Raw genomic sequence first — 10527 nt, 5'->3', positions numbered from 1 at the left:
GCTCACTTTTGGGAAGTGCCGCGGCCCGGGGAATCCAGAGCGTGCGGTGCCTGTCCCGGGGATGCTTTGGTGCCCTCCCTTCTGAACAGCGGTGGCCTGGCGAAGGCCACAGCCAGCAGCACAAAGCCAGCAGCACAAAGTCAGCAGCCTCCGAGCCGTGCCTGAGGCTGTGATTCTGTTGCTGTGGCCATCACCGTGTGAAGAAACTGGGGGTGTGCCTGGGGCACTGAGGGATGCTGAGGCAACAGTGCTTTGGCTCAGCTGCCTGCCGTGATGGGGAGAGGAGTCCAGGGAAGGTCTCTGGAGCAGAGGAGCCTGGAACTTCCCTGGGGACTGTGCAGGGACTGCCCTGAGGGAACTGAGGCAGGGCAGCGGCCATGGGGGCTCAGGCTGAGCCCCCAGCACTTCTCATGTTCCCATATCTGGGCTGACGCGCTTGTGGGGACACCGGGACCAGGCCCTGTGGGCAACAGCAAGGGACTGTCCAGGGTCATGGCTCTGGATTAACCGTTGGGGAAATGAAACCTCTGAACTTCTGTGACAGGAATGAGCTGTCAAGGCTGGAACCATCCCTGTCCTCGCTATGGCCTGCCCTTGCCAGTACCTTGTCAAATGCGGATGGCACAGGCAGGACTGTGGCTCTGTGGGACTGGCAGGGAGCAGGCAGGAGTCACCTTTCCATCTCCAGCGGGACACTCATCCAGAGCCATCATGCTGGGACCCCTAGCTCCAGCTGCTCCCCTAAGACCACTGTGCCAGGCAGGGCCAGGTGGGCCAGCACGGGTGGGCTCGTGGGACAGCAGCAGGAGAGCCCAGGGCAGGTCCCCTTCCCGCGACCCCGGGATGAGCCAGGCAGGCCGGGCTTGGAGCTCGCCGCTTTGGCCGGGAGCGTTACCCTTGCTCTCTACCCCGGACCGAATCCTGAAGGGGCTCCCCGGGCGGGGAAGCCCCGGGGGGAGTGCGGCGGGCGACCCACCGCCCCCTTCCTGGGCGGGAACTGGCCGAGGAGTTATAGAGCGGGCGGCTGCAGCGCCGGGACAGCGTCATGAACCGGCTCGGGCTGCTGGGGCTGCTGGGTGCGGTGCTGCTGGGGGTGAGTGCGACCGGCACCGGGACGGGGTCTGGGGAATGGGCGCGGGCTGGGATGCCGGCAGCTCCCTTCCTGCGGGCGAGGCCCCGGCCCGCAGCCGTCGGGCTTGCCGGGAAGGGGCACGGTCCGCCCGTTCTTGCCCGTCCCTTCGGCGCGGCTCGTCCCTGGGCGGGGGGTTATGGCCGGGGCCGTACCTGTGCCGGCGGCGGCGGGAGCTGAGCCAACACTGAGCCAGCCGGGTCCAGTCGACCCGGAACCCTCTGCCCGCGGGGAGGAGGCGCGGGCTGGGCAGGCCGGTCTCGGCCCGGCCCGGGCTTGCTTTCGGTTTTCTTCCGAGGAAGCGGAGCCCGCAGCCCGGGTCTGTGCCGGGACGGGTCTCTGCAGTCAAGCATGGGGAGCGGTGAGCCCCCGGGGGTCCACTGCCCTGGACAGAGTCTGGGCCCGCAGCCAGGTTTGTCCCCATCCCGGGGCTCAGGGACAGACGCGCTCACGCCCCTTTCACTTCCCGTTTTGCTCAGTACCAGACGTGTGACAGGGGGGCCGCTTCCCCTCCGCCAGCTCAGGTGTCCCCATGTCAGACCTGGCAATGTCCCCCAGCCCCATCGCCGCCTCACTGAGCCAGGGTGGGTCGACTGCTCCCCCTTCGCGGGACCGTAGCCATGCTGGCAGGGACGTAGGGCAATGTGCGATCACCATCTGTTAGGAAATGTGGAGCCACCGTGCCCGAGTCACTGCCACCCCACTTCAAAGAGAGCACCGGTGGCAGTAGGCAGCGCAGACGTCTCAGCTGCGGTCTGTGGTTAGTGCAGGGCTGGGAAGAGTGGTGTGAGGGAACCCTCGCCTCGGGATGTGAGTTAGCACCTGGGTTGGCACACAGATGCTGGGGAGCAGCACAAATCCACAGGTCTTGTTTCTTGCAGTGCTGTGACTGTGGTGTTGTAAGATGCTCTGAAAGGCAGTATGAACACAAAGGCAGGTGCTGCAACCGCTGTCAGCCAGGTATGGAGACCCTTCCCCTCTCAGGGGATTCTACAGGCTGGCTGTGCCAGGACCTGCTGCCTGGCCACAGCAGTGCCGACAGCTTCACCTCCCTGTGTCACCTTGGTGCTAGAAGAACTGGGACCTTGTGGGTGCCCTGGGAGAGGCCCCTGAACCACCTTGAATCTACCACAGCTTTCTTGGCATTGTCTGTGCTCCTGCAACTGCAGAACCCCATGGTGCAGGAAGAGTGCTGCCACTGGCACTACCAAATGGTGATGGTCCTTGCCAGTCTCCACTCTCAGTGCTAGTCCATTTTCTAGTCCTTGGAGTGCTGGGGGCAGTGAATGGCTCCCAGCTCTCATGCCCTAGCACCAAGCAGCCCTCCTCACCCATCCCTCCACAGCCACCAGGCAAGCTGGTCCCTCCAGCCCTGTCTGCCAGAGTGGCATCAGGATACTGGGCAGCATGCCACAGCCATCCTGGCATCATGCAGCTGCCAGTGTCCCTGTCCTGCTGGCACAGCCCCTGCTGGAGAGGAGTAAAGCCCTCTTTCCCCCTCCTCATCAGCCTCTGTTGCAGGGCAAAAGCTGGTCTCTGAATGTGACGGCACAGAAGAGTCTGTCTGTGCCCCCTGTGAGAGTGGCCATTACCAGCAGAGCTGGACCAAGGAGAGGCACTGTGCCCCCCATGACATCTGCGAAGGCAGTAAGTGCTCCCTGTGCCAGCCAGCCTTAGCCTTGGGGGGCTGACGGGCTCAGTGCCCCTGCAGGCTCACTCACCCGCTGTCTCCCTTTGCCCAGATGCCGGCCTCGTGGTGAAGACCGAGGGGAACGCGACGCACAACACGGTGTGCCAGTGCCGAGCTGGCATGCACTGCTCCGACTCCAGCTGCCAGACCTGCCTGGAGAACCAGCCCTGCCAGCGCGGCTTCGGCTTCGTGGCAGGTGCCAGCTCCTCCCTCTCAGCAGGACTGGTGCCCTGGCAGCACCGGTCTTGGCTCCTCTGGGGAAAGGGGGTTTCCACCAGCAAGGTGCCCCTGGCAGGGCTTTGGGAGCTCTCTGCTGCCCCTGCACCTGGCATCATTGCCACAGGGAGTGCTGCTTGCCTGACCCCTCACCCATGGTGAGGGACATCCCACAGGCTGTACTGACCCTTCTGTAACCTCTGCTCCACTTCAGCCAAGGCTGTGGCCCAGCTGTCCTCTCCCTGCGAGCCCTGTGCAGAAGGCACCTTCTCCAACATCTCTTCTAAAACTGAGCCATGCCATCCCTGGACAAGGTATTGTCTGAATGCTGGTCACATCCTTCCCCATGAGCATGTCCTCTGCTGCCAGCCTCCTTAGGGACCAGGCAGCTGGGATGGTCTCCGAGGAACATCAGGCTGGCATAGGGCCGGAGTGAGAGCAGCAGAGCTCTAAGGAGGGCAGTGAGGTCCAGAGTGATGTGGCTGAGCTTGAGGCAGAATCCAGAAGCTCTGACCATCTCTCAGTGTGTGTGCAGAGTGCTGTCCCCTCAGGGATGTCCATGCTGCCATCTGCATTGGGGAAGCAAGGGATTAGGGCCTACAGGCAACCTCTGTGCCCTGTCCAGACTCCCCTCCCAGTGTGCTGCTTGGCTCAAGGCACCAGCCCTCTCCGTGGGGAGTCTGGCTCTGAGGATGCCACCAGCTGGCAGGTTGTCCCTGTCTTTAGAAAGCTGCTCGAGGGTTAATTGCACTCCCTGGTAGAAATGTGAGCCTTATTTCCAGGCTGAATTAGTTTTGCTTCAGCTGCCAGCCATTGGATTTCACTTTGCTTTCATCTTTGCCCAGAAATTACCTCCCCATGGAGCCACTTGTAGCCTGTCATTGAGTCATCTCTGAGCTGTTCTGCAGTAGCTGCTGTGCCTGAATCCCAGGGTCTCCCTGACTGGGCAGGTCTCAAATACGTGCTCCCTCCTGTCCCTTGTCTCCAAACTTGTCCTCATCTTCAGCAGATTCAGTAGCTTCAGACCAGGACCTGTGCTCTGTCCCTGGGGCTACTTGCCCCTCCAGAGCCCAGCAAGCTCAGTGCAGGATGTTTTCTCACACAGCTCTGGTGGCCACCGAGCCCCAGGTGTTCCTCCTCAGTGACTTTCCATGTGCCCAGGCTGCTGTGCTGGTTACATGGTCTTGTTCTTCCCTGCAGCTGCGAGGAGAAGGGGCTGGTGGTGAAGGTGAAAGGGACAAACATCTCAGATGTGATCTGCGGTAAGCATCTGGTGCCTTGTGCTGGGTGGGTGCAGAGCAGGGATCTCCTTCTCTGGGTGCTGCAGTACTGGGAGGAGTTGGCCCATGGGTGCTTTTGGGAGTCAAGAGTGCCCATGCCCACACCATTGGCATGAGGCCTTCTTGCTCCTCTCTGTCCCTGTGAGGGATCCCCTCAGGACTGGGCCTGGTGGAACAGAGGCAGCTTGGGGCACTTGGTGCCCACTGACCCCCCTCTCCTCCGCAGAGTCGGGCGGGCGCTCCTCGCTGTCGGTGCTGATCCCCATCACAGCTGCTGTCGTCACCTGCCTTGTGGGCATCTGCATCTACTGCCTGGTCCACACAGGTAAGGAAGGGGCCAGGACATGGGAAGTCACACCTTGGCCGGAGTGGCAATAGGGGGTGAGGAGCTAGGCAAGGGAGGCCAGCAGCTGTTGTGACAAGAGCAGGGTAGCCCTTCTGGGGACACCACTGGCCCTGGCTCCCAGACCCTATTGCCCACCTGGGTCAGTGGGCTGTGTCCCACAGGTCCAGCCAGGCTTCCCCCCTGCAGACCCCAGCCCCAGTGTCAGCTGCAGGAGCTCCAGTGTAGCAGCACCAAGCCCCAGCTCTGAGACCTTGCAGCGGTGCAGGGCAGGAGTGCTCCCCACTGACTGTTGCCTTCTCTGTCCCTTTTCCATGCAGATCCCAGGCGACAGGTGCAGAAGCAGGTGAGTGTGCCCAGAGCTCTCCTCCAGCAGTGGGTTGGGGTCCCTCTGGGCACAGCCAGGGATGTACAAGCAACAGAGCAGGGCAGGAGGGGTGGGGGCTGTCCTAGGCTGCCCATGTGGGACAGGACAAGGACTGGGCCAACCCTGAGATGCTGCTGCCAAATATTAAGACAGGAGGGACCAGCACAGGATGAGGCCTTGCTCTGCATGAGAGCACAGCAGGGGAAGGTACAGGTGCAGAGGGTGGGGACATAGCTGCCTGCCCCTGACCCCTACCCCTGTACAGATAGAGGCTGGGAACATGGAGAACCTGGAACCTAAACAGGCTGTGGAGACAGAGGAGGAGGAGGAGAGCTTACCTGGGCAGGAGACCCTGCTCAGACACCAGCCTGTGGCCCAGGAGGATGGCAAGGAGAGCCGCATGGCAGAGCAGGAGAGGCTGTGAGGACACTGGACGCTGCCTGCACAGGAGCACAGTCGGGGCCAGCAGTGCTGTCTCTGTTGACTCTCTGGCTGAGGAGCAAATCTGACCTGGCTGATGGGACACAGCAGCAGATGTGGCACAACCACCCCTGTGGCAATACCACAGTAGTGCCTGGCCTGGTCGCCCACCCAAGGCTGCTGCAGCACAGCAAAGTTAGCTGCCCACAGGGGGATGCAGGGCAGAGCCTGGTGCCATCATCTGCCCAAGCTGCTATGGCAGAGCCCAGCAGCCTGCCTGCTGGAGGTGCCAGGGCTGAAGTGTGGGACCACCATGGCAAAGTACAGCCTAGCCACCCCCTGTAGCAGCCAGGGGGGCTGCCCAGGCTGGAGCTGGGCAGAGCAGGTGCTGGCACTACAGCACCCCGGGCACCCAGCGTTGTCCCTGCATTGATGAGCTCTGTGGGGACAATTAAAGGCTGTCCCCATCGCTCCCCTCTCTCGGCCGGGAGATGGTGCTGCGGGGCTTCGCCGCGGCGGGGCTGGGAACGGCTGGGCTCGGTTCTTCTCCCCCGCACCGCTGACAAAGCCGTTATTAAACTTTATTATCCTCCTCACGCATACGAACCGCGCAGCCTACAGCCCACGGCAGCCCCTCCCCCGGGTCTCCCTGCTGTGCTGGTGCCACCGGTGGAGGGAGGGATGCCTGCAGCTCCGATGCTCCCGGGGCAGAGAAGGGAAGGGGAGAGCTACCATCAGCTGTGCCTCATCTCTGCCCCCACTGCCCCTCAGCACACCCTGAGCCCGGGCGTGCCCCACCTCGTATCTGCCGGCGGCGGTCAGAGGCTCCAGGTACTGTGGCAGTTCTGACCCACTAGCCCTGGGCTGTGAGCAGAGGGGCTCCAGTCCAGAGCAGCACATCCCCAGTGCTCATGCCCTGGACTCAGCCTGCATCAAGTAGTCAGGGTGTGCTGGGCCCATCGTGGGGCTTCTCACTGCAGGACACGGCTGTGGAAGGTGGGACTGGGCAGCAGCAGGGCTGCCATGAGCCCTGGCTCCAGCAGTGGCACTGGACTGCAGTGGCACCAAGCCCAGAGCAGGTCCCAGGAGCCCATGACCCAGCACCACCTGAGAGCACACAGCATGGCAGAGGAAAGGCCATAAATCCCAGAGCCAGGAGCAGCCAGAACATGAGGCTGCTTTTACTGTAAAGGCAGTGGCACATTGTGAAAGGTTCTTCTCAAAACATGTTAAGTTTAATAAGGAAGATAGAAACTAACTCTCCCTGCCAGGAGCACAGACAACAGGATGGTTCCAGGGCTGGGCAGCAGCCCCTCAGCACCAGCCTGGTGAACATCCTGCCCTGGGTACAGCCGTGACTCCAATTCCTGCTGGCCCTGCCCTGGCTGACATGTGAGCCACAGACAGCACCTTTGGCCTCCAAAGGGCCCCCCCAGGGATTCTCCCCACAGCAGCAGGCTGCTCCCTCCAGCTCCCTGCCACCCCCAGCGCTGACCTGTCCCTGCTAGCACGCAGCGTTGGGTGCCCGCTGCTGCGTGTCAGATCTGTGCCATCTCATTAGTGCCTCTGTCCCCCAAAGTGAGAAGGGAGAGCTTGTGAGACCTAATTGAATGTAACTAATTATTCACTCTGCAAATGCTCTGTTTAAATGGGATGGTGAGGGACAGAATTACTCATTCTGAAAAGGGGAGAGAGAGAAGACAGAGAGAAAACAAATAGAGGCGGGTGCTGGAGCTGCAGCTCTCTCACTCCCCAGAATACCAATTACTGGATGAAGTGATTGTGTAAATCTTTACCCAGGGAATGGACACTACCAGTCACTTACTCCTGTCCTCTGGTTATGATGGTGCAATGAAAAATCCTCCTGTGCTCCAGTCCAGGGCTCCCAGCTGCAGTCTCGGATGCTCGGTGCTCTTCCTAGGGCTGAGGTCCTGCTGAAGAGGCTGAGTGCTTGGCAGGGATGCACTCCACTCCTGCAGCCCTGGCACAGGCAGCTCTGGGGTCCTGCCCCAACAGAAGCTGGGCAGTGTCATGCAGCACCCTAGGGACCAGAGAGACTTGGGTTGGTCAAGGATCCCAATGCCATGTGAAGAGCAAGCAGGTCACCCAGGGCCCCCAGTGCCTGGTGCAGTGGCACCCCAGGCCTCCTGCCTGCAGCTTTCCTGCCCATTTCTGTCTTCAGCAGCACTCTGTGGTGGGACAGGAGGTCTTGGCTACGTGGAGCCTAGAAAACCCCCAGTTCCCTTCCTGGAGGTGGAGAGAACCTGCAGCAGGTCCTGCTGCAGAAGCTTCTGAGGACCCATCCACTCCCATGCTCCCTGCAAGCAACACTGGTACCCCCTCACTGTGAGGCACTCAGCACCCCAGGGACTGGTGTGCTGGGACAAAGACCACCCAGTCCCCATGAACAGAGGCAGTAGCCCCTGAGGAAGGGCTGCAATCCTTTGCAGGCACCACGACCCTGCAGCACTGCAGGGGCTGCAGCTCCCCAGCTCCAGAAGCAGCAGTAGGGTCACTGGGGGGGGAAACGGACAGCAAGGAGGGGGCAAACCCCCTCCAGCCTGCCCTGCTTCGTAGCGGGTGGGGATGTGATTGCTGTCAGCAGCGAGTTTCCATGCAGTGGAGATGTGTGTGGGTGTGAGGAGGGAGAAATAACATCATCATCATCAGTGCAAACGCAGCTGAGCAGCTCCATTCGGTACTTACTGGCTTGCTTCTGTTTATCTATAAATAATTGCAGGAACACAATAGACTTTTACGACTGCCAAAGAGTTTGTCTCCCTCCAGCAACTCTACTGCCACAGTGCTGCCACCTTATCTGCTCCTAGAAAGATGAGGGTGGGAAAAATATTTACTGTCAGGGAGATTTGTCATCTGCAAATTACCTCTGCCTGCAATCCACAGTGGGCGCAGGGCTGACGGCGCTGATCCGTGCTGCAGGCATGTGAGCCCGGGGGTTCTCCCTGCTGCCCCAGACCCACCAGAGCCTCCTCCTGCCTGCACAACAGGCAGCACTGCGCTGGCAAGCCCACCATGCGTGCCAAGCCCTGCCACGGGCTGCAGGGGTGGCCCAAGGGACGAGGGAAGCAGCAGAGGATGCTGAGCTAGGTGCTCAGGCAGTGGCCTGGCACCGAGGAGCACTGTGACAGGACAGATGGTGATTTATGCTCAGAGTTGGCAGCACCTCCTGGGCACAGCCCCCCACCCCTTCCTGCTCAGATGGGGCAGTTTCTGCCCCCAGCACAGCAGCCCCTGGCACCCACCAGCTCAAGAGCCCCAGGCTCTGCTGCTGTCCCACAAAGGACAAATGCACCTTAAGCTGTTGCTGTTCTCCCAGCACTCAACATCCACCCAGCCCTGCTCTGCCTGCTGCCACCACAGCTTCTCTAGGCACTGGGACTCCTCTGTGCTGCAGCCCAGGGGCTCTTGCACAGCACTCACCACTGCAGCACCCAGGAGCCAATCTAACTGACATGACACCAATTACTAAATGCAGAATTAGTGCACCTGTACCAACCTCCAGACCCTGGCCACGAAATTACAACTCCCAAGCTCTTGGCAGAAGCCAGAGCAGGAGCAGCAGCTCTTGGCTAAGCCCTTGCCACTGCCACGTGAGCCAGCCCAGACAGAACATACTCAACAGCTGCCCAAGGAGGTGGCACTGCATGGGACACATGAGGCACCCAGCTTGTGCCAGGGCCTGCAGCTGCCTGTGGATGGAGCTGCAGCCATGGTGGGTTCCACACAGCCACACCAGTCTGGGCAGTGCTGGCCTTGTAAGAGCTGGCAGGGCTGCCACAGCCACTATGACAGATGACACAGGGAGCTGTGGGCTCTGTAGGGCAATGGAGAAGCCACTTCTGGGCTAAGCACAGCCCATTGTAGACTGTAAAGCTCTTGCTTTGGAGCTGGACTGGTGCTGGAAGAAGCATTTGAAATTGCACTGTGAAGCAAAGCTCTGCCTGGGCACATGGAGCTGGGCTTGGAAAATTGCTTTCTACAATCAATTAAAGGGAACTGATGGCTGGTGGCCATTGGGGGGGCACAGTGTGGCTCCTCTTTGAGCTGCTGCCAGGTCCCTGCTGTGCAACCCTGAGGAAGAGCCCTGGGCCCAAGGGAGCAGCTTCAATACAGGGAGACCACAGGACCAGGGAGAGCCTGCACCCACCAAAAAGGCTGTGGGCTACTGCCCTCCACCATGTGCTCAGGGTGGGGGGTGGATGGCCCCATTGAGGCTGCTCCATTGCTGCCACTGTGGCCATACCAATTACCTGGGTGAGGGGCTCTCACCCTCCTGCTGCTGGGTGCCCACTCCATTCTGATGGCCACCTTTGCCTGTGGTCACTGCTGGGATCCCCAGCCCAGGATGCAGCAGTGCCAGCAGAGCTCAGTCTCACCACCCCTCTTCACTCCTCCTTGGTCCACCTCAGGGGTTCACAGGGCAAGGCCCCACCAGGCTCCCTTTCACACAGGACATTGGCACTGTGCTGGCTGGCAGCAGCTCAAGCCGTAGCCCTCCCTGGGATGACCCACTGCCCCCTCCCAGCCTGCCCCCAGCACCGCCAGCCCCTGGCAGAGCTGGCAGCACGCCGTGGTCCCAGCACCGCTCTGGGCAGCGGAGCAGAGAGACCCCACCTGAACTTGGGGAGGCAGCAAAGCGCAGCCAGCGTGGCAAAGCTCTGGCACCATCTTCCATCACATTTGGGCAGCGAGCGTGGCAAGCACAGCTTGAGTGCTGGGCTGCTCGGACTGCCAAGGGCTCGCCCCGGTTCTGGTTTGCTCAATGTTTTCATTAAGGACCTGGCTGATGGAATAGAGAAGGCTCTTATTAAATTTGCAGATGACAGGGAGCTGGGAGGGACTACAAGTGTCTTGGAGGACAGGGTTGGAATTCAAAACGATCCTGACAAATTGGAGAAATGGACTGGAAAAAACAGGATGAAATTCAACAGGGACAAGTGCAAGCAGAACGCTGAGGCTGTGCAAACACAGGCTGGGGATGGCGAGGCTGGCGGCGCGGAGCCCGGCCGGGCACGAGGCCGCGCAGGCGCTCGGCAGCACCGGGGTGGGCAGGCGGCACGC

General features: G+C 60.9%; 1 protein-coding gene across 1 annotated transcript; it reads left to right on the top strand.

Moving 5' to 3' along the window:
• Nucleotides 1-1661: 1661 nt before the first annotated feature.
• On the top strand, nucleotides 1662-5602 carry CD40 (CD40 molecule). Its single transcript, XM_054173358.1, has 8 exons — nucleotides 1662-1713; nucleotides 2639-2776; nucleotides 2872-3015; nucleotides 3250-3349; nucleotides 4236-4297; nucleotides 4542-4640; nucleotides 4979-5004; nucleotides 5291-5602. Exons 1-8 carry the CDS (start codon nucleotides 1662-1664, stop codon nucleotides 5447-5449), a joined length of 780 nt encoding a protein of 259 aa, XP_054029333.1. The 3' UTR covers nucleotides 5450-5602.
• Nucleotides 5603-10527: the final 4925 nt, after the last annotated feature.

The sequence above is a fragment of the Dryobates pubescens genome, chromosome 26, assembly GCF_014839835.1.
Source record: "Dryobates pubescens isolate bDryPub1 chromosome 26, bDryPub1.pri, whole genome shotgun sequence".
Taxonomy (NCBI): Eukaryota; Metazoa; Chordata; class Aves; order Piciformes; family Picidae; genus Dryobates; species Dryobates pubescens.
Note: the sequence above shows the minus strand (reverse complement) of the source record. Positions and strands in the feature narration are given on the sequence as shown.

Coding starts and splice junctions, on each gene's coding strand:
- CD40 (XM_054173358.1), top strand. CDS start 1,662: ATGTCAGACCTGGCAATGTCCCCCAGCCCCATCGCCGCCTCACTGAGC. Junction 2,777..2,871: donor CCATGACATCTGCGAAGGCA/GTAAGTGCTCCC, acceptor CCCTTTGCCCAG/ATGCCGGCCTCGTGGTGAAG. Junction 3,016..3,249: donor CGGCTTCGGCTTCGTGGCAG/GTGCCAGCTCCT, acceptor GCTCCACTTCAG/CCAAGGCTGTGGCCCAGCTG.